The sequence below is a fragment of the Natator depressus genome, chromosome 5 (assembly GCF_965152275.1).
Source record: "Natator depressus isolate rNatDep1 chromosome 5, rNatDep2.hap1, whole genome shotgun sequence".
Lineage (NCBI taxonomy): Eukaryota > Metazoa > Chordata > Testudines > Cheloniidae > Natator > Natator depressus.
In genome coordinates, this window is record NC_134238.1 from 96,500,268 (window position 1) to 96,523,734 (window position 23,467).

At 40.8% G+C, this 23,467-nt stretch overlaps 1 protein-coding gene across 2 annotated transcripts; it reads left to right on the forward strand.

Moving 5' to 3' along the window:
• Positions 1 to 151: 151 nt before the first annotated feature.
• ABHD17B (abhydrolase domain containing 17B, depalmitoylase) lies at positions 152 to 22,865 on the forward strand. Of its 2 annotated transcripts, none has more exons than XM_074954077.1 (4): positions 152 to 548; positions 8,852 to 9,321; positions 20,114 to 20,293; positions 21,383 to 22,865. In XM_074954077.1, exons 2-4 carry the CDS (start codon positions 8,855 to 8,857, stop codon positions 21,600 to 21,602), a joined length of 867 nt encoding a protein of 288 aa, XP_074810178.1. In that variant the 5' UTR covers positions 152 to 548; positions 8,852 to 8,854; the 3' UTR covers positions 21,603 to 22,865. The 2 variants fall into 2 exon arrangements, with proteins under 2 accessions (XP_074810178.1, XP_074810177.1); XM_074954076.1 differs by having other exon boundaries at positions 153 to 548; positions 8,847 to 9,321; positions 21,383 to 22,862.
• The last annotated feature ends 602 nt before the right edge of the window (positions 22,866 to 23,467 follow it).

The window sequence follows — 23,467 nt, forward strand, 5'->3', positions numbered from 1 at the left end:
CCTCTCGTCCCACCCCTACTGCCGGCCTCGTAACCGGATTGGCTGCGGCGCCAAAGGTAATCGAGCTCTCCCATTGGCCGGAACTCGTTGTCAATCGGCTGCTCTGTATGCCGGGATTTGCTCCCCTGTGGATTTCTTGTGCTTCCTCATTAGCCCTAGACAAGCTGCAAGCTCATTGGTGCGTTGTGACCGGTTGCCGGTCAATGAGGGCCTGTCCTCACCCTACCGCCCCTTGGCCGCTGAACCGCCCTCTGCCCTGCTCTGCCCAAGCCCAAATTAATTCAGTCCAGTCAGGGAGGCGGGGACGGAGGCTGGTGAGGGCCGCTGAGAAGCCCGGCCCTCGTCCTCATAGTGTCCCGCCGGGGGTGCGAGCGACTCGGGCTCCGCGCGCTGCTGCAGGCCGCCGCGCTGACCGAGCCAAGAGGAGCCGTTACTCAGCACGTCCCCGGCGTTCGAACGGCGGCGGTTAGGGGGCGCCTGACGGGGCCGCAGCCCCCAGAAGGAGCCGGACGCGGCCACGCTACAGAACCAGCGTGAGACGGAGGCAGGTGCGTGCTCCGACGCCGGACTCACTGATCGCTCCTGCAGCTCGGGGCCCAGGTTCCAGTTCCGAGCGGGTCCCGGGCGGAGCGCCGCGTCTCTGCGGCGGCGGGAGCTCCGTGCGCGGGGCCGGGCGGCCCGTGTCCCGAGGGGAGTTTGGTCTCTGGTCCGTCTGTGGGGGGGGGGCAGCGGGGTCACCGCCGGGGCACAGCAGAGGGGTGGGCTGGTGGCGCGTCTCTACCGACCCGTGCCGGGCGGTAGCGTGAAGCGAGTTGGCTTCGTCTCGCTGCGGCCGGGGGGAGGTGTGAAGGTCTTGGGGGCCCGGGGAATGGGGCCCTGCAGGTTGCTGCAGAGGCACCGGGGCCAGGGTGAATGGGAGGGAGGCTTTGCAGCTATGTGCGATCCCTAGGTGCTCTCCCACACTCCCGGCCACGGGCTGTTGTCTCCTCTCTACGGCCCCGTGGGCGGATGGGGCCAATCCAGAGGGGCACAGCCTCCCTCTTTCTTCTCCTTGACCGGCGGAACTGGGGAGCCGACTGCCTCCACCCTCTGGTGCGAGCAGCAGGTCCCACGGTTATGCGGAAAGATTCTAAATCAATATTTGAAACACAGCTGCTGCTTATCTCATCTGCTGGGTGGGTGGGTGGGGGAATGAAATGTAACTAACATGAGGCGAGGTATTTCTAAACTGTGTGTGTTGGGGGGGGGAGTGTTGTAGTGTTTTAGTACCTCATTTCTATGTAAATTGAGCTATGAAACGTGCTACTATGGATGGAGAGAAATCAAATACTTTATTTTTAAAGTCCATGAATTGGGAGAATGACCCTAAAATGCATATCTGATTTTTCTTTTAGTAGGTTCAGATAGTTTATATATATAAAACTAAGAAGTTTCTTGTTTTTATGGAGTAACTAAAAATTGGATGTTTGTTTGGAAAATGTGAAGATCACTTTTTGGTTGTCCTGATTTGACCGTTTTTTAGATTTGTTAATTTTCTGTGGAAGAAAAAGTATGAACAGAATGGTGGCAAAATAACCCATCTTGCAGACCTATTTCAGTTACTTTCAGAATGATATTTAAACAATTAACTATACTAAAACCAAAATATAAATGCAAAAACACAAATCCGTTTTAAATAGTTATATTTTTCTTTAGTATTTGTGCCTTAAATGGTGTGATGAGGTATCAGTTTGAGGCACTGAATCGCCAACAATGCAGTATTTCAGTGGCTGTCAATGTGCAGATTGTTTTAAGTAGAAGAATACTATAGAGTAGTGTCTTGCATACAGAACACAAACATTATGTAATCTGACTTAATCCCACATTTGTGTATATCTGGGATCTTCTGGGGATTGTTTTTCTGTTTGTTTTTGCTATCTATTGTTTGTTCTGACTCTCTCCTCCCCCCTTCTCCCCCCTCAAAATAGACCCCTAGAGCTGTTTAAAACATATGAAATATCCAGCAAGAGTGGCTGCTACCAGTAAGGGAATTCTTTATTGGACAGTCAATGCAAGATAGGCTTTTTCTCATACTTTTTAATAATACTGAGTATAGTAAAACCATACAGCCACAAGAACATAATGGCCATACTGGGTCAAACCAAAGGTCCATCTAGCCCCCTATATTCTGACAGGGGCCAATGCCAGATGCTTCAGAGAGAAATGAACAGGGCAGTTATCGAGTGATCAATCCTAGTTTCTGACAGTCACAGTTTTAGGGACACCCAGAGTGTGTGGTTGTCTCTGACCATCTTGGCTCATAGCTGTTGGTGGACCTGTCCCTCATGAATTTATCTAATTTGGTTTCAAGCCCAGTTAAAGTTTTAGTCTTTACAGCCTTCCCTAGCAACGAGTTCTACAGGTTGACTGTGTGTTGTGTGAAGAGGTACTTATTTGTGTGTGTTTTAAAACTTCTGCCTATTTATTTCATTGGGTGACAGCAGTTCTTGTGTTATGTGAAGGCATACATAACACTTCCTTATACACTTTCTCCATGCTATTTATGATCTTATAGACCTCTAACATATCCCCACCTTAGTAATTTTTTTCTCTAAATTGAAGTATTTTAAATCTCTCCTCATATGGAAGCTATTTCATATCCTAGTCTCTCTTTTCCAGTTCTAATATATCTTTTTCGAGATGGGGCGACCAGAGCCATATGCAATATTCAAGGTATGGGCGTACCATGGATTTGTATAGTGATATTATGATCTATTTGGTCTTATCTATCCCTTTCCTAATACCAAGGTTCATTGTTCATCTGATTTTTGACTCCCTCAAATACCTCTAACTGGTGAGGCATGGTTTCTGTTTGCAAAAGTTGTGTTGACTCTTCCCCAACATACCATGTTCATAGCTATGTCTAATCATTCTGTTCTTTACTACACTTTCAACCAATTTGCCTGGTACTGAAGTGCTCAGTGATGTGTAATTGCCTGACTTGCTTCTGGAGCCTTTTTTAAAAATCAGAGTTATAGTCGCTATCCTCCAGTCATCTGGTACAGAGGCTGATTTTAGTGATAGGTTTTATACCAGAGTTCTGCCATGTCATATATGACTTCCTTCAGAACACTTGGGTGACTACCATCTAGTGACTTCTTAGTGGTTAATTTATCATTTGTTCCAAAACCTCTACTGACACTTCAATCTGGAACAGTTCCTCAGATTCTTCACCTAATGAGAATGGCTCAAGGGTGAGACTCTCCTCACATCCTCTGCAATGAAGACTGATACAAATAATTCATTTAGCTTCACAATGGCCTTGTCTTCCTTGAGTGATTCTTTAGCTATGATGATACTAAATAGTTTTCCAGGAATATTTTCATTTAAGGGCAAAAAAAAATTAGTCTAATCCTTTATAGTGATCAGTTTTTAGTATAGGGTAGTACATATCTTCGAGAAGTACTGGAAAATAACAGAATAACTACATTGTGTGTGTGTGTGTGTGTATTTATTTTAACTTTAGTTTTCAGGCTTCCTCCATGTTCTTCTCTGCATCCATTGTGTTCGTTCATTCTTTATAGCTCTGTTGTTATAATGTCCTCTATCTTTTTAATTGGGCACTAATTTCCTATAGTTATTTCTCACTACATTTTCAAATACCTTATCCCCTTTCCAGTCAAATTAGTTTAAGGATGTTTATTCATATATATTTGTTCCACAGTAATTCATTATGTAACTGGAAAGGGATTTTAACTATTGGATTGTTGTGTAAATTCTGTTGTAGTTTTTAGTCCTCGTTTGTCTGCTTTCAAAATTTTAGGAAACGGTGAAGGAAGTTGTGGAATAGTCTAAATCTATGCTGCTAAAATAAGAATTGGGGGGGGGGGGGAGAATGAAAACAGTTTACATATGTTGCACAGTGTAACGTCTTAACTCCCCCACCAAGAACATTGCAAACAGATATTCAGATGCTTAACTTTATTCATATCAGTAGTCCTTCTGAAGTAGCCAGTGGGACTACTCACATGAATAAGGTTATGCACAACACAGGTGTTTACAGTATTTGGGAGATGTAGACTTTGGGCTTGCCTCACCACACAGCTTTTAGCAACAAGGCTGTGTCGACTCAGCCTTGTTGCTAACAGTCAGCGTGTGTAAACGCTCTTTGTCGGCACTTTTGCCGGCAAAATATTTCCAGCCTCGCGAGCGGCGTTAGCTTTGTTGGCAGGAGAGCACTCTCGCTGACACGTTCACACTGCCATTTGTGTTGGCAAATCTTCTGTCTTTCGGGGTGGGGCTTTAAGTACCCACGAAAGACAGGACAACTTTGCAGTGTAGACATACCCTTAGTTAAGCTTTTAGGGAAGGAGACAGTGGGTATGCTACTTTTTATGGGTCTGGGAGGAAAGAAATTGACTATGTAAAGCAATTACACTTGAAGTGTTCTAAGAGCCCAAGATAAACACTTGGGATGTTGTCACTCATTAGACTGATCTATCTCTTTTTCCCCTTTCTCCAGCTCTACTGAAAAGGTTAATTGCTGAAGATTGGATTAGATTTTAGCTGGCAAGGCAATTTGAATGTTCTGCTTTGGTATAACAGTTTATAATTCATCTGAAGCTTAGAAGAGATTAGTTTTAACAAGCAGGCTATTTATGCTTTAAAAACTGTCCAGTAAAGAGGGGGGTGGGCAAGTTGGTTCTATGATTCTGAGCCTATACTGGTGCAATAATGCAAGCATATGCAGTGAAGTTTTAAACTATACTTCAGAAATTTCTACTTTGTAGTAAGATAAACCTAAACCTTAGATTTTTCTCATATTTTTAAATATATTTAGTTTCTTATTGTTCTGAACTTTGAGCGCGTATCTTGGAAATGCTGACACTGCAGACATACTTGTACCTTGTTGAACTTCCTTGAGCTCTATATCTGTACTTGTCATTGGCAAGTACAATGTTTCTCCTGTGCTAGGTATCCATACTTACTCCTGGGGGAATTCTACACCACTGCGTAAGCACAGAATCAGTGTCCCCTTTTTTTACATCCCATGGCAGAGTAATTGATTCTGACTGGGAGGTGAAGGGAAGCTGAGAGGTGTCACATTGCAATTACACCTTTTGTCCACCAGGCACTACTGAGGTTCCAGAAGAGAGGGTAGCTGGCTCATGAGCTGGAGCAGCCAGCTGCAGAGAGGGAGGGGGCAGAGGCTGTCTTCCTCACAGCACCCTGCCCGCAGGGACAGATGAGGAGGCAGGGGATATGGGAGGGATGGACGGATGTGGGGGCGGGATCACACAGGACTGCTGGGGTCACACAAACTGGGGTTCAGAAGGGCTAGTGGGAGGGGGAGAGGCAGAGGAGCTAGTGGGTAACATTGAGCTAGGGGCTGAATGGGAGTAGGGGTGCAGAACCACATGGAGATGGGGAGAAGGGTGCAGGGCCACATGGGGATGAGGAAGAGTGGGGGTGCAGGGATGTGGGCAGGGGGTTGCTGAGTTGGGGTGCAGTGTACATGGGGACATGTGCAGCTACGCCTCACTGAATCAGGAAAGGGAATGCAGGAACACATGGGTACAGCAGTAGATGTGCCTGACTGAATGGGAGAGCCTGGGGGAGGCTCCCCAACTCGCTAACAATCCCTCTCTTCCATCCCCCCCAAAAAAACCTGTTCCATACTTCCCACACCCAAAAACCTTCCAGATTCCCTCCCAGGATCCTTCCCAGCAATTACTTCCCTCTCCCTCCGCTCCTATGTTACCCCTGACTCCCCCAAGTGTTTGCACTGCTTGTGAGGGGTGTGGGAAATGTGTTTCTGTATTGTAGTTTAAATGAATTATTACTCAAAGTTCTGTATTAATATGCCTAGTAAGGAATCTGTTTGTCATAAAACAATTCTCAAATCTTTTTTGTTGCCTGTATTGTTACAGACATACTTTCTGACAGGTATTTTGAAATAAAAAATACCAACATAATTGAAACTGGCATGATTATATTGTGTTGTGACAAATAAAATATGCAGAATTTTAAATATTGTGTGTAGAATTTTTAGTATTTTGGAGCCGAATTCCCCCAGGAGTACATACTGCAAAAACTATTGGACAGTGATAGTGGTGCTCCCAACCAGCTCTGAAGGCATCTGTATCGATCACCTGAAGAGAAGGGTACCTCTTTCAACACATTGTGGTAACATACATCACTAAATATTTGACCTGGAATGGGGAATACTCATGTCCAAGATGTGGGTACCTGGTTATTATACTGGATTCAACCACACTTACAATGATCGCTTGTAAAGCCTTACAAAAGCGAGGTGAGGGATGTGATATCCCACTGACAACCCATGTGGGAGTGAAAAATATTTACATGTATAATGGATAGTGTAAGTATCCTGGAGTAACTGTTGAAATAATGTTATACTGCAAAGCATTATATTTAGAAGTAAATTTGGACACGGCCAGTGGGTTACACAAGTATTTGTGAGATAGCAATGGGAACGGTTAGCATCAGGATTCTTGTTTTCTATTCCAGGCTCCGTCATTAGATGGTGGTCTAGTTACAAATAGCATAGAAAACTGTAACAATGCTCTTATTTGGGTCATTTGAGGGCTTTGAATCCAGGACCTCTGAGTTTGGCTTGTTTCTAAAGGTGTCTATTGCTTGAGCTAAAGAACCAAATCTCTTAGCATGGAAGTACCATCAGAGTCATAACCCACTATGAAGTGAACTGTAGCTCATGAAAGTTTATGGTCAAATAAATTGGTTAGTCTCTAAGGTGCCACAAGTACTCCTTTTCTTTTTGCGAACCCACTATATGTTGCCCGAGTTAGTGGGGGGTTACACAAGCATCTGATTTGTCATGTTCCTGTTGAAAGTCTCTTTGTGGCAGAGTAGATGGGTTCTGTTCCTAGCTCTGCCTGAAGTGACATATGCAAACTGTCATTTTATTTGTAAAATTGGTGATTGACAGTTATCGCCCCACAAGGTACAAAGCCTTTGCTGCTAATAAAGTTTGTAAAGTGACATTGCACTCCATATGTTTATGGAAATATGCTTATGAGTGTAAATTTAATGTAACTGGAATATGCTTTATGCAAAAGGTCTTTTGTAAGGTATCGTTACAAAATTTATAATCTGAGTGTTCATCCTATTTGTATGAAATGTATCATTCTTGTATCTGAAGCAAGAAATATGAAGTGTTACTCTGAAGTTCTATTCTAACTATGCAACGTGTGGGCCATTAATGGTGGCTTGGAATCTTGATGGCTCCCATTAACTAGAACAATTGGTGGTAAATGACGCTGTTTACTTGTAAGCCTTCATTACCCACTGGCTGACACACAGGTATACAAGAAGTCTCACCGGACATGTAAACATGTCGCATGATACTGGAATCCCTCTTAAACCTGGGGCTTTTCCATTTAGAAGGAAGGGTGGGAACTCAGAGACAAAGGATTCCTGCCTTGTGCCAAAGATATAAAAGGGGGTGGAACAGAACAGAGGGGTGGCCAGACATGAGGAATCCCCTAGTTACCACCTAAGCTGGAGCTGACAAAGACCATACCAGGGGAAAGGATTGGGCTCAGAGTAGGAAGGAGTCTAGTCTGTGAAAGAAGCTAATTGGAACATCTGAGGAAGAGATTTACCTGTATTCAGTTTCTTAATGTATTAGGCATGTGTGTTTGTGTTTTATTTTGCTTGGTAACTTACTTTGTTCTGTCTGTTATTACTTAAATCCACTTAAATCCTACATTTTATACTTAATAAAATCATTTTTTTTATTAACCCAGAGTAAGGGATTGTTACCTGGGGGAGCAAACAGCTGTGCATGTCTCTCTATTAGTGTTATAGAGGGTGGACAATAAGCTTTATATGGAGTAAAACAAACTTATTTGGGGTTTGGATCCCATTGGGAACTGGGTGTCTGTGTACTGAAGATAGGTGACTTGCTGAGCAGTTTTTGGTTAAAGTCTGCAGCTTTGGGGGTGTGGTTCAGACCCTGGGTCTGTGTTGCAGCCAGCTTGCGTGTCTGGCTCAACAAGACAGCGTTCTGGAGTCCCAAGCTGGCAAGGAAGATGGGCTCAGGGGTAGTTTCAGCACATCAGGTGAAGTCTCGAGGGGTCTCTGTGACCAAACCCGTCACAACTGGCAGTTGGCAGAAGAACTGGGATTGGACTCTGGGCTTGCAGTTTAGTTGTAAATTCTGCTAAGCTACAGTACTCTCTGTATGGGGAGCCTGTCTCTGGTTTTGCATCCTTAAAATAGTCTGAAGGCTGGAGATTTTCATGTCATGTGATTTTGGCCCCTACTGCAGGGAATCTCGTTACTCACGATAAGTTTGAAATGGTTGACACGGTAGTGATTCTTGGCTAACGAGATCCTTATTACTTTAGCGCATTGGAAACCGTGTTCTGTTTAATGTTGTTGGCTTTTCAGTGATTGTCATTCTAACTTGAAGTTTTTGGAAGGATCAGTACCATGCTTTCTGGGCCAGAATACATCATGTGAATAGTTGATTTCTAACGTCAGAATTTTTGTACTTGTCTTAAGGAATATAGTCATTCTTTTAATAAAAATAAATTCTCATGATTAATGACACATTATTAATTTTCCTCTATTGGTTTTCAAATTTCATCTCTAATAATGATCTAAAGTTATATTTTAAGATGTTAAAAATTGTTGTAACTAAGAAAATTTGTGTACAAGTTGATAGTCTGTTATAAATTTAAGATTATAAAGAGTACCCTTTGTTGTAAAACATTTTTCCAACATGCTCCCGTAGTCTGTAATTACAATGACATGTTTAATTTTACTCCATGTTCTTCTATGGAATTGTAATTAGAAATTTTTCTCTTTTCCTATTTCAGAATAGAAGATGAATAATCTTTCCTTTAGTGAATTGTGTTGCCTGTTCTGTTGTCCACCATGCCCAGGGAAAATTGCTTCCAAACTGGCATTTTTACCTCCAGATCCTACTTACACACTGATGTGTGATGAAAGTGGTAGTCGCTGGACTCTGCATCTTTCAGAACGAGCAGACTGGCAATACTCCTCTAGAGAAAAAGATGCCATTGAGTGTTTCATGACTAGAACCAGCAAAGGTAACAGGATTGCCTGTATGTTTGTGCGTTGCTCACCTAATGCCAAATATACTTTGCTCTTCTCACATGGAAATGCCGTTGACCTAGGTCAGATGAGCAGTTTTTACATAGGACTGGGTTCACGGATTAACTGCAACATATTCTCATATGATTATTCTGGATATGGCGCAAGTTCTGGGAAACCGACAGAGAAGAACCTGTATGCTGATGTTGATGCTGCTTGGGTGGCTCTTAGGACAAGGTAAGGAGTTAATTGCAAATTGTTTTTCGCTGTGCTTTACAAAAGTTTACTTAATCTATGCTAGCATGGAGTCTATTCCTATCTTAAAATACTGTATTCTAGCATTATCAAATTCATATTAGATCTGGGTGGTCAGACTTTGCCACATTTCAAGTGAATTGCTTACAAAATTACTGCTATATGTTAAATCTATTTTAGGTTCCAGTTCTGCAAATTGGATCAGCTTGCAGGATTGGGGTATAAATGATTATAGATGGCTTGAAATTCTAGTGCCCAAAGGCAGATACTTTTGGACCAGTCCACTTAACTAACCTATGTGTATCCCACTTCCATTGGAGGATTAACAGATACCAATGTTGGCAAATGTCAACCAAACCCACTGCTCCTGGAGTGATATCACATTTGATCTGAGAAAGCTGTCTTCTGTTTTCCTTGTAATGTTCTTTGTTGGTGTGCTGGTAACCTACTTCAGACCTGTAACTTCAGCAACAAGGAACAAGTAGTTTAAGGGGCTTGTGAGGTACCTTGATGTTGTGGGGGAGGGCCATGCAAAACCTTGGGGCATGCAAAACCTTTTCTAAAACCTTGTAAATCATATCTTGTATACGTTAGAGTATTTTAAAAAACAAACATATGGACTGTCTTGCATAGACAGAAGAACAAAATAGTATAAATTGCTAGTTGTGCATCTAAACTGTAGAAAGTGCATTGTGCTTGAGAAATAGTATGTGATTGTTTTAGACACTGGTCAGATTTTTCTCCTGGGTTTGGTGCATTTTGCAGTGCTCTTCCAGAGCAAAGCTAGTCCTAAATCCAATATAGCCTGCTGTATGAGGAGATCATCTGATGATGTGATATCACTGTCATAGAATCATAGAACTGGAAGGGACCTTGAGAGGTCATCTAGTTTAGTCCCCTGCTCTCAAGGCAGGACTAAGTATTCTATAGACCATGCCTGACATGTGTTTGTCCAACCTACTCTTAAAAATTCACAATGATGGAGATTCCACAACTTCCCTAGGCACTTTATTCCAGTGCTTAACCAGTCTGACAGGAAGTTTTTTCCTAATGTACAACGTAAACCGCCCTTTTTGCAATTTAAGCCCATTGCTTCTTTTCCTATCCTCAGAGCTTAAGAAGAACATTTTTTTTTCTCCCTTCTCCTTGTAACAACCTTTTATGTACTTGAAAACTGTTATGTCCCCTCAGTCTTCTCTTCGCCAGACTAAACAAACCCAATTTTTCCAATCTTCCCTCATACGTCATGTTTTCAAGACCTTTAATCGTTTTTGTTGTTCTTCTCTGGACTTTCTTCAATTTGTCCACGTCTTTCCTGAAATGTGGCCCCCAGAATTGGACACAATACTCCAGTTGAGGCCTAATCAGCACGGAGTAGAGCGGAAGAATTACTTCTTGTGTCTTGCTTACAATACTCCTGCTAATACATCCTAGAATGATGTTTGCGTTTTTTGTTTTGTTTTTTTTTTTTTCCCCCTCAACAGCGTTACACTGACACTCATTTAGCTTGTGATCCATAATGACCCCCAGATCCCTTTCCGCAGTACTCCTTCCTAGGCAGTCTTCCCATTTCGTATCTGTGCAATCGTTCCTTCCTAAGTGGAGTACTTTGCATTTGTCCTTACTGAATTTCATCCTATTTACTTCAGACCATTTCTCCAGTTTGTCCAGATTATTTTGAATTTTAATCCTATCCTCCAAAGCACTTGCAACCCCTCCCATCTTGGTAAGGTCTGCAAACTTTATAAGTGTATTCTCTATGCCGTTATCTAAATCATTGATGAAGATATTGAACCGAACCAGACCCAGAACCGATCCCTGCGGGACCCCACTCATTATGCCCTTCCAGCATGACTGTGACCCACTGATAACTACTCTCTGGGAAGGTCATAAGAGACAGTATCAAAAGCCTTACTAAGGTCAAGATGTACCACATTTATACTGCTTCTCTTCTCTCCCTCCCCCTCCCCCCCCCGAGGTCTCCATTCTATAATGTCAGATGCCTTGGTGTGCACTAGTCAAAATTTATCCTAGTGTCACTAGTGAAGATAAATGGTGGTCAAGGACTTGTAGCATCTAACAGGAAAACATTTTTACCAGAAAACGTGACCTCTTTGTTGCATGTGAAAGGCCTATATAGTGAAGTCCAGGCAGGCTTCGCCTCAGCACCTTCGTTCAGGCATTAAAACTATCTAGGGCACCAGGCCCACAGGAATAAGTAAATAACCAAAGAAAATAGTCATCTGACTCCCTAAGTGCCCTTGCATGCCTTAGCAAAAAATGCTAACATGGGTGGACAGTATTGCAAGTATGGTCTCTCTCAACTCATTTAAAAAAAATTGTACAGCCTAAATTTCTGCCCCAGGAGGAATCAGGGAATGCAGGCAGCTATCCTAGATCTCCTATGAATGGGTGCAAATGAACCTGTCCCTGCTCTTCAAAATCAAAGCTTTCTTCCATGTTGTTCCTAGGCCATCCCCAAAAGAATCAGAAAGCTACAGCTATCGGGATGCACTTCACCGCTATCTCAGCTTTTCACACTCATGCAAGGGTTGACAGTATTCATGCACTACAGTAACCATGTTGATGAAAGTATTGTTGTACCACCTGCACCATAGGCTTGAATCCTATTCTCACAAAGCTAGCGCAGCCTCTGTTCAAACTTAAGTCAAACTGTTCTCTGTACCATCTATCTTTTGAGGACAGTAATCGTCATAGCTATCACACCAGCCCAAAGTTTTGTGATATGATTCTATTTCTCCCAATGTTGTGTTCCATAAGAATAAGGTAATTGTGTCTTTATTCATAATTCTTGTCTAAATTGACCCCTGATTTCCATCTTAATGGGGCAGTTACCCTGTTTAGATCTCCCCCCCCCCGTCCCCCCCACCTCACTGATATTTAAAGGAGCTCAAACTCTCTATTTTAGATGTTTAGAGGGCCCAAAGTTTGATCCTAAATAGACAATTTATGTTCTAGTTCCCTATGCCTCTCAGGCAGATGAGGGAAGACCAGGGCTCTGCCAATCACAGCCCAAAGGTTGTCCAAATGTTTGACACTGTGTATTACTCTTGTGATCTTGCAGGTATTCAGCCTCCTGGAGATATCTGTTTATCCAGAACTAGACACATGGCAGTTCTTATAGTGTGTTCTTGCTCTGTCATTATCTTAGTATTTTTCAGAGCTGCTAATTGAAACTCTATATGCTCTTTAAGTGGCAATGTTTCCCTCAACTTGGTCTCTAAATCTGAGGCCCAGTTTGGGAGAACAGTATTAGTCATTTCTTACTAATACGCTCAACCTGACACTCAACTGATGCACTATTTGGGAGGATATTTCTGTACTCTGTTAAACTAGAACTTCTCCACCAACCCCAGTGGAGATTGTACTGCTTACTAAACGTCCACAAGTGGGAACAGAGCAAGCAGAGGCCACCTTGAAGAAGAAAATTACTTACAGTAACTGTAGTTCTCTTAAATAGAAAAGGAGTACTTGTGGCATCTTAAAGACGAACCAATTTATTTGAGCATAAGCTTTCATGAGCTACAGCTCACTTCATCGGATGCATTGAGCTGTAGCTCATGAAAGCTTATGCTCAAATAAATTGGTTAGTCTCTAAGGTGCCACAAGCACTCCTTTTCTTTTTGTGAATACAGACTAACACGGCTGCTACTCTGAAACCTGTAGTTCTTAGTGTTTATGCCCAGTACCCACCCTCTCTTCAAATCTTTGGAGTCTAGTGTTAAGTATTGCCATTGAAGGACAGCAAAAGAACATAGAAAGGAAATGTGGCCCCAACTGACACTGCTCTCTATATTCCATGTTTGTATGTCCCACTTATCCACATGTGGGAATGTGCAGCAATGCTCTTGAGCTAACCTTACTGATTAGTAGCTTCTCTATTTCAGTTTGTAAACTTTGAGGCCAGTAGCAGCTGAGAACGCTATGTAGACAGTATGTTCAGTCATTGTAGAGAAAAATTACTTTGTACTATTCTTGAACTACTTTTCCCAGTTTATAGTTGTGGCCAAATCCCTTGGCTGGAGGAAAGGATTGTTTAAAAAAAAATTGGGAACAGCAAGGGAAAATTGGGGAATTTACCCTCCAAAAATGTATTTAATTCTGTATAATTTGAGCTTTCATTTAAATTTTTATAGAAGGACCTGCATTTTTCAAAAATAAATAATTTAAGAAATTTCTGAATGCAATAAATTAAACACAGCCCATGTTATTTGTTTGAGGATTCCATATGCTCTTTATTGAGAGTTTGTGTAGCATGCAGTTCTCAAACTGGGGTTCAGGACCCCTCAGGGGTTGCGAGGTTATTACAGGGGGGTCCGTAAGCTGTCAGCCTCCATCCAAACCCTGCTTTGCCTCTAGCATTTATAATGGTGTTAAACATATAAAGAAGTCTTTTTAATTTATAAGAGGAGGTCACACTCGGAGGCTTGCTGTGTGAAAGGGATCACCAGTGTGAAAGTTTGAGAACCACTGGTATAGCATATTTCAGTCAGGCAAATGATGCAATGAACATTGCCTTATCTTACATCTAAACAATTATATAATTGCGGAATAACGAAATGAGAAAATGATGAGTAGGTGCTCAGATGTTCAAGTATATACACAGAAATAACGGGGGGGTCTTTAATGTGGATAAATTGTACTGGTGCTTCAAAATACATAATTGTGTATTTTCTGCATGATGGACGTTTGGGAAGTGATTCCAGGATGTATTTCCCCATTTTGTCTTATAGCTGATAAATGGATTTGTCCTTCAGCCATTCCTTATGTCCAGGTGTCTTATTCTTCTTCCCAGTGTTTAAGAATTATACATGTGGCTATAATCATAGCTACTATTTCCCTAAATAATGGGTGAGATCACAGTTCAGAATAATCAAAAACATAGATGGGCTCGCATCTTCCCAATATCTTAACGTTTTAGCTTTTGGTGTATTTGTAGCCAATATTTTGCTGTAGTAGGGCAATACTTTATATACTCCCTTTTTGACATGCCCAGCTGTGAACAGTGGATTTACATTCTAATTTCTGAAGTTTTGAGGAGTCAAATGAAATCTGTTTCATTTTTACAATCTGTAGTCCTTTTAAAATTGATACCTGGTTGCACTGTACCCATTTTGCTAGCTTTCTGTTTTTATATTTTGACTACTAGCTTCTATGTTTAAATGCAATGTTTTCTGTCTTGGATTATTGGGAAATTGTTAAGCCGCTCAATGTTAGAAGGTTTCCTAGTGGCTTTTTTAAATACAGGATGGATTTGGAGACGTTCTGAAAATGGAAGTTAACTATATATTCCATCACTGCATATACCAGCCAGTCGTCATACAATTGTCTAGTCATATCTTGTATAATATGGGCCAGATTCTTCCCTTCCCGTTCTTATCCCTCTTCATAGGTTCAGTGATACAAAGGGGTGAATCTAGTTGTATCTGTTCAGCTGAGAACTCCCCTGGTACGAGTGTTCTCACCTGGTGTAAAGCCAGTCTATCAGGCTTCTCTGCCTCTACTTCCCCCATAGGCCAAATGTATGCAGGGGCATGGCCAGTGCTTCAGCTCTTCTCAGCTGGTAGACTGTCCTTTTTAGGAAAGTTGACAGTTGGCATACGTTCAAGTTGTCCCTGTGCTGGTCTAGTTGACACTGGGACCAGGGACAACTGAGGCAGAATTAGAGAGCCAAAACCAACTACCCGAGTGTCCTTTCTTTACTGTGCTAAGTTAATCTTGAATGAAGATCTGTCTCTGTATCTTCATATTCTACTTTAAATACCTGTCTTCCCGGATAAGCTCCCCAAAGTATCTGGATAGGTATATGTTCACAAGTACCTGATAGTAAGGCCAGGTCTACCTTTAGAAGCGCTTTGCTGGTATACTATAACGGCAAAGTGCTCCTTGTGTGGACAGAGTTTGATACCAGCAAACACAGCCCCTGATCACCTTCCCCACAAAATAAGCTATACAACTAAAAGCAGTTTTGCCAGTATTACTGCATTCATACTAGAGGTAGAGACTTCTGACCAACGTAGCTATGCTGGCAACAGTTTGTCATGTATACTTAGCCTAAGTTTCGTATGTATTGAATTGGTCAAATTAAAAACTCTTTACAAATACCAGTGCAAATGTACACCATACTACTGTATTAGTTACGAAAATTAAAGCAGAGTTCCTAAAGGGAGTGGCTTCTCGTATCTTCAAGAGGAGCTCTGAGTTTTATTTTTCTAAGGCAGACAGGACTACTTTAAAACATACTGGCAGACATCTTTCTCAACGTATCAATGTTGCACAACGTGGGGCGGGGGGGAAGTGTCTAAACGTGTGAGATACCACTATTTCAACATGTGAAAAACAGGGTCATTTTTTACACAAATTGTATTAAATGGTGAAATACTGTTTTATTAAAACCTTTTTTAAAAAAAAGAGAAAACCTTATGGCTATTTTTTCTCAGTTTTTCTATTTTCTGTGATATTCTAAAATATTTCACTACTTTAAAGCTTCTGTTTGTTTTCCATTTATGCTGTTTGGGTTTATTTTGTGTTCGTCCTTTTAGATTTTTCCTATGCACATTTGTATATCCACTTTTCCAAAAGGAAAACTAGATAGGGCAACTCACATTTTCAAATCCATTTTCTAATTTCCTTTTTCTCCATTACTTTTCTCTACTCCTTCCCACTGTACCTGTCTGTTCTTAATTCTGCTTCAGTTAACCCCTTTCTTCAGTCTGACATGTTCTCTCTCTGCCAAGCCCTGATGCTGCTTCAATGAACTTCCTAGCAGTCAGACTATAAAGAGCTGTGTACCTCTGGCAAAGCATGGGAGGAGTACTTATCAAGGCAATTGGTGCTCATTTGGTTCTTTCCCCTTTAAGGCTTCCAAGCACCAGTTTATGAATTGCTTTTCTATGGCCATGTTCTTATGGGAGTGAGTGATGTAGAGCAAGGTTGTTGCACTGGATGCCTTTTCGTTAGGGCAGCAGAAATCTGGGTTCTGGCTCTGTTACAGTCTGCCTGTGTAGCCTTGGACAGGTCATTGAATCTCTTTCCCTTGTTCCCCACTTGTAAAATGGGTGTTAGTTACCAAAAGTAGATTCTCAATCACTTCAAGACTTTGAATCAAGATAGATGTCTTCTTATAAAAAACTCCAGATCGACCAGAAATAATGGCTTGATAAAGGAACTACTCCATGAAATTGTATAGTGTATTATGCAGTTTGACAGATTAGATGATCATAATGGTCACTTCTGGCCTTAAAAAATCTGTGAATGAGCAGAGCGCATCTCACTGCGATTTTTGTCATCACAGACAAATGGGAATCTTCTTGCTCCTAGAAGGTGGCTGTAGGAATCATTTATCGCATCCCTATATAACGAGAGTAGCTGGTTGTCACTCGATTGAGTATGCTAGTAGCAACTAGCATAAACAAATGTTGTGCTCTCTTCCTAAGCTCCAGGGCCCCTGCTGCTGCTGACAGCTTTGCAAAGCTGCAGCAGCGTGAAAACTAACTAATCTTGCCAGTTTCGTTATGCAGAAGTGAAACTCTCAAAAATTAGGTCAGTTTCACTCTGCGTGGGGAAAACTGAGCTGCAGCAGAGGCAGGCACTAAAGCAATTTACTGGGGAAGAGAACTTAAAATGGAGATACCAGCTCACAGCAGCCACAGAATAGAGTAGCTGTGACTTTTACCACAGTGGCTAGGAGGCTCTGGGATGCATGGAAGGAACAGAAAGGGAGGATCTTCTGCCTTACAGCAGCTAAATAGGGTTCAGTGAGAGGGGACTTAATATATATATATTAGACAGAGACAGTATGAAGGATGGAACCCCTGAACAAGCATCCAAGCTCTCCCTTATCTAGATCAGTAGTTAATCTGTTTCAGTATCTGGTCTCTGGCCAGTTACCTAATGCCTCAAAGAGAGAGATGCAAGAAACTTCAAATGGGACAATTTATGTAGTAACCAGCTCATATAGGAAGTCCAGTTAATGGTTAGCTTATTCCTTGAATAAAGCATGAAGGTTTTATATGCCTTCCAAATGTTAAGGTTTTTCTAAAATGTGATCTTAACATAACTGGATGTTCTTACTATTCGTATAATCTTAGTCTTTTTTTAATCTTGCTAAGCTCTTGGCCTCAGTGGTATCTGATGAGGATGAATTAACAGACTAATAGCGTGGTTTGCAAAATATGCTTCCTGTCATCCGTTTTGAATTTGTTGCCTGTCAGTTTCATTGAATGCCTCCTTATTGTTGCATTATGAGAACAGCTAAATAGAAGTACCCAGTCCACTTTCTCTGTACCATTCATTATTTATATATCATGTCTCTCCATTATTTGTTCTCTGAACAGTTCCAGTATTTGCCATCTCTCTCCATTTGAAATGTTTTCCATTCCACTGTTTCATCATCTGGTTCTGAACTCTTTCTATTTCTGCTACATATTTTTGAGAGACGGCGATCAGAGTTGAACATACTGTTCCATAAAATGGGTTGTATTCTAAACTGAGTGAAGAAGCTCTTGGGTAGCAGAGAGAATGCTTTCTCTTTTCCAGCAGGAGTGACAGAGGTTGATAATGGTCTGTGTGTGAGAGTGGAAAGCCAATATGAAAGATGGAGAGGACTGAGCAGGGTCCAGAAACACTACCCACTTTGCAATTGTAGCATCAACCTCTCTTCAAACAGGGAGGGGCCTGGGCACCTCTCCAGGGCTTTGTTCATTGATCTGACCTGAGGGGACCTGCATAATTTTTCACATGTTCTTTGGCTGGTTGGTATCTGGTAAATTTTTTCAAGTCCTAATCATAAGCCTTTTTTTTGGAGTTTAAAATTTGATGGTACTAATTTTGATCTGAAATTTGACATTGCCTCTGTATAGGAGGATTTTATTTCAGAGTTGGGTTTGTGGTTTAACAAGGTGATGCTTCAGGTGATGCCTCATTTTACTTGTACATAATTTTTTAAAAATTAAGAGTGGCTGAGTAATGTTGTAACTGACCATCTTCTTTAGCATCCCATGTTTCCTGCATATCAAGTATTAACAGCTGTTTTGTACAGTGTTTATTATACAAGGTTGTGGCAAATGGAATAGTGTTTAATGAAGTACTCCTACCTTGATATTTGATAAAAAGGGGTGGGAAAGGACTATACAGCCATTTAACAAAAATAGATAACTTACTAAATTTTTGAAGTCAATATCAGATGTCTTTAAAGTTTACACCAGGGGTTCTCAAACGGGGATTGGGACCCCACAGGGGGTTGTTAAGTTATTATGTGGAGGGGTCGTGAGCTGTCAGCCTCTACCCCAAACCCCGCTTTGCCTCCAGCATTTATAATGGTGTTAAATATATTAAAAAGCGTTTTTAATTTGTATGGGGGGGGGGTCACACTCAGAGGCTTGCTATGTGAAAGGGGTCACCAGTATAAAAGTTGTAAGAATCACTGGATTAAACCAATAAAAGATTACATTATCCGTAACTAGGGCCCTACCAAATTCACAGCCATGAAAAACATGTCACGGCCCGTGAAATCTGGTCTCCTGTGAAATCTGTGTAGTATAGAGGGTAAAAGCAAACAAAAGACCAGATTTCACAGGAGAGACCAGTGTTTCTCAAATTGGGGGTCCTGACCCAAAAGGGAGTTGCAAGGTTATTGCGGGGGGAGGGGGGGGGGGTTTCACAGTATTGCCACCCTTACTCCTGTGCTGCCTTCTTCGGCTGCCCAGCCCTGAAGGAAGTGCCCCACCAGCAGCAGTGCGGAAGTAAGGGAGGCAATACCATACCATGCCACTCTTACGTCTGTGCTGCTGCTGGTGGCGGCTCTGCTTTCACAGCTGGGATGCCATCCAGCAGCTGCCACTCTCTCACTGCCCAGCTCTGAAGGCAACGCCAGCAGTAGCACAGAAGTAAGGGTAGCTAGCAATACCGCAATCCCATCTATATTAGCCTTGAGACCCCCTTCCCCCAACCCCACACACACAACCACTCCTTTTTGGGTCAGGACCCCTGCAATTACAACACCATGAAATTTTAGATTTAAATAGCTGAAATCATGACATTTATTATTATTTTTAAAATCCTAGGACCATGAAATTGACCAAAATGGACCGTGAATTTGGTAGGGCCCTATCATTAACTTAAGTATAGTGAGGGGCGGGGGGGGCAAATGGACTGTGACAGCAGCATGAGCCTTTTTTGTTGTTACTGGGCTTTATGGTTAAACATATTTAAGTTTTATGTGTGTGTGTGTAATAATAATAATAATAAAAAAAAAAAAAGTTTGTCCCAAATTTGGCATGTCCCTAACTTTGTTAAATCTGATGTAGAAAGCTGCCTTGATTCAAAATACTTTGTCATCTTGGAATACAACAAACACTTCTGTCTTCTGTAGCAGGCTAACTAGTGGACATGATTCCAGAGTTCTTCTTACTTTATCCATGGTGCTATTGCATACATGTAGCCTTTAAACAAAAAACAAACCCCCCACATTTCAGTATCTTTCCAGACTTAAGACACAAATGTTTGCCAAATACAAAATTGGTAGTAGAAACGCTTTACTGTCAAAATTCTAAGTCAGACAAAATTGGAAGATTGAAGTACAGGAAAGTAATATTACAACTACAATATCTGGTTCTCTTACTAGTCACTTTTGTTTATCCTACTTGGTAAATTTTGATCCACAAATATGATTATTTTTCTACCTAATTCATGTAACAGAACCGATTCAGTTTATTTTAGTGTGTACCAGTTTTTAACACTGTTAATGTTATAGGTACGGAATCCGCCCTGAAAATGTGATTATATATGGCCAAAGTATAGGAACAGTACCATCTGTGGATCTCGCTGCTCGGTATGAGAGTGCTGCTGTAATTCTTCATTCTCCTTTGACCTCGGGAATGCGAGTAGCCTTTCCTGATACAAAGAAGACCTACTGCTTTGATGCGTTCCCAAAGTAAGTTGCTACTAACGTTCTCAGAATAGGGAAGAAAGTAATCTTGCAAATTCTTTGCAGTTGTCCTTTAAGGTAATGTAATATAAACTCTAATATCTCTAATTACATAATTTGTTTGCCAGAAGGTGGGAATGAGTGACAGGAAATGGATCACTTGATAATTACCTGTTCTATTCATTCCCTCTGGGGCACCTGGCATTGGCCACTGTTGGAAGACAGGATACTGGGCTAAATGGACCTTTGGTCTGACTCAGTATGGCCGCTCTTGTGTACAAAGAGTGAATCAAGACATGGTGAATCCAGAAACATTTGAATACATGAAAAAAGATTAACCCTAATTAATAAAATTTAAAATATTTTTATAATGCTTGATTTGTGAATATTTTATATTGCTAATCAGATTTATACGTGTCTTTGTATTAAACAGTAAAGGGAAAAATATAACTGTCCCAAATATAACCATGTAATGATACTAGTGGGTGGTCCTGGCCAGTGTATTGTTGGCTCTGAATAAAGTGTCTCTTTGAGTCTGTTGCTCAGACCAGCAAGGACTGGAAAAAGCTGTGCCCTCACGGCTGCTACCCATGCTACTGCAGCTACGCTGCTATTTATACTTGTGCTAGCTTGATGACAATTAGAATGAGCATGTGTACATAAGCAAAGGAATCGCACCTCTAGTTTGTAGTGCAGCCACAGCCTAAGGACAGGTCTACACTAACAAGTTAAGTTGACCCAGCTATGTCGTTGAGTTGTGAAAAATCCACACCCCTGAGCAACATAGTTAAGCTGACCTAACCCTTGATGTAGACAGCACTAGGGATAATGGAATAATGGAATAATTCTTGGAATAATGGAATAATTATTCCATCAACCTAGCTACTGCCTATCAGGAAGGTGGATTAACTACAGCAATTGGAGAACTCCTCCTGTTGCTATAGCAGGTGGCTACACTGAAGCACTACAGCTGCAGCCATGCTGCTGTACCTGTTTAAGTGTAGACATAGCCGAAGAGTCTCTTATTCTTGAAGGTTAAGTGTGTAAACTTGACTGCTCTGTGTTCATGTTTGTTTGAATCTTTTTTTCTTGCAGCATTGACAAAATTTCTAAAATAACATCACCAGTGTTAATAATCCATGGGACTGAAGATGAAGTAATTGACTTTTCGCATGGCTTAGCATTATTTGAGCGTTGCCAGAGACCTGTAGAGCCACTGTGGGTAGAAGGAGCAGGCCATAATGATGTGGAGCTTTATGGACAGTACCTTGAACGATTAAAACAGTTTGTATCACAGGAACTGGTGAATTTGTAAAGTACTTTATATATTTACATGCTTTTTCATTTCACTGCAGAACTGCACACTTTGATAAATACTAACATAAAACCTGAAGGTTTTGTTTTCAAATCATGTCAGTTGCCTTCATAAATGTACAGGTAATGATTTGTGAACATAATTAATGAAGGTTTTAATACCAGTATTATAAACTGGAATAACATGATCATGCAGTTCAACTTGTGTAGTTCGTATACTATGTGTGAGTTTTCTTTTTAGATGTACAAAATATCACAAGGAGTACTGTATGAAATTTTAATTATGTAAAATCAGATGCTGTAAAAGTGTTGCCAAATGCTTTAGCATATCAAACAAATTTATAAATATTTTTTAAACATCTCAAAATGTACTGTGACTTATTCTGTTACACAGGTGTACATTAAAAATCAGACTTCGAAACAGCTGTACGTGTAAAAATACCAATAGCCATGAAATTTAAGCAAATATGTAATGAAAACATAGACACTCACTGGAATTGGCCCAGGCCCTGTTTTATAGGGAGCAGGTCAAAACAAGCTTTTTTTGCTACAGTGCATTATATCTTATGTCTTGTGCTTAATTTGTTTTTTTTATCTGGAAGATGAGGTTTAAATCTGCCTACTCATCTATTCCTTAGCTAAAGAGGTTATTCTGTAAAATGGAGTCATAAAATACCACTGTTATAACAAATTTCATTCACATGCTCACTACTGAGGTGTAACTAAATATTTTAGTGGTTTGTTTGAAACCAGTAAGGTATTTAGAGCTAGTTTTAAATGTCAATTCTGTAGAGATGCAGTATATGGATAGAAAGAATTCTGGAAGTTTGTCTAACTTTCTAATGAACAAATGAAAGCTTGCAGTCGTCAGTTCAGGTTTACTTTTGGGTGTTTATTAGTATGCAACCTATTGCTTTTTATTACTGTATGATAATTTTACTAATCTGGTCCTGAACAGTGAAGAAAGAGAATGTTGACACTTTTTTTGTATTAACTCATAGTGAAATAAATTTTGTAAGTTGCCTTTCCCTTGAATGAGTTTTGCTTGAATAAAACTATGAAAGATAATGACAAACTTAAAATTAGATGTAGCCTAATTTGTAAACATAGTAATATTCCAAGAATACACACTGTGCTTCTAATTTTAAGACCTTATGTAGTTTGTTCTTGTTTTTGTGATTGTCCAAGACTACTGTGTAATTAAATGTATTATCAAATATTGTGAATGATTTGGTTCAGATGTGTTAACTAACAGTAAATAATATTACACAATATGCTGTTTATTTTTTTTTTTCTGAAAAACTTCAACATACTAAACAACTATCTGGCTAACTACTATAAAAGGAGACTGATATTTCTGAGGAAGATTATCTGCAGGCTGTTTTTCAGAGGCCCCCTTCACAAAACCAGGGATATGGTATGTTTGCCAGCAAAGATCACGGGCAGTGTTGCTGCCCATAGGCAGTTGATGACAAGCTGTCATAACTTGGGCAGTACTCCTCATTCTGCATGAGTTTTATGCTGGGGGACATAGCAGCTCAGAACTGGAAGGACACAAAGATAGATTAAAGCCATCTTACCCCCACTTTTCCCTGGGCTATCAGTTTAAGGCATTTTGCCCATAATGTTTAGTACCCAGTTTGTACAGCTGTCTCTCATTACACTTCTAGACAGTGGAGAATTGGACTCTTGAGTGCAATTCCACATGGTTATCAAAAGCTTTATTCTGATCTCTATTTTTTAATGTGGATTCTTTCATGAAAGATGATTACTGAAGCAACTAATATACTTTATATGTAGTAAAAGCTATGTAGCATATTCATTCAGTTATGAAAGCTCCTCTCATTACTGACAAACTGCTAATTA

Coding starts and splice junctions, on each gene's coding strand:
- ABHD17B (XM_074954077.1), top strand. CDS start 8,855: ATGAATAATCTTTCCTTTAGTGAATTGTGTTGCCTGTTCTGTTGTCCA. Junction 9,322..20,113: donor TGGGTGGCTCTTAGGACAAG/GTAAGGAGTTAA, acceptor TTAATGTTATAG/GTACGGAATCCGCCCTGAAA. Junction 20,294..21,382: donor TGCTTTGATGCGTTCCCAAA/GTAAGTTGCTAC, acceptor TTTTTCTTGCAG/CATTGACAAAATTTCTAAAA.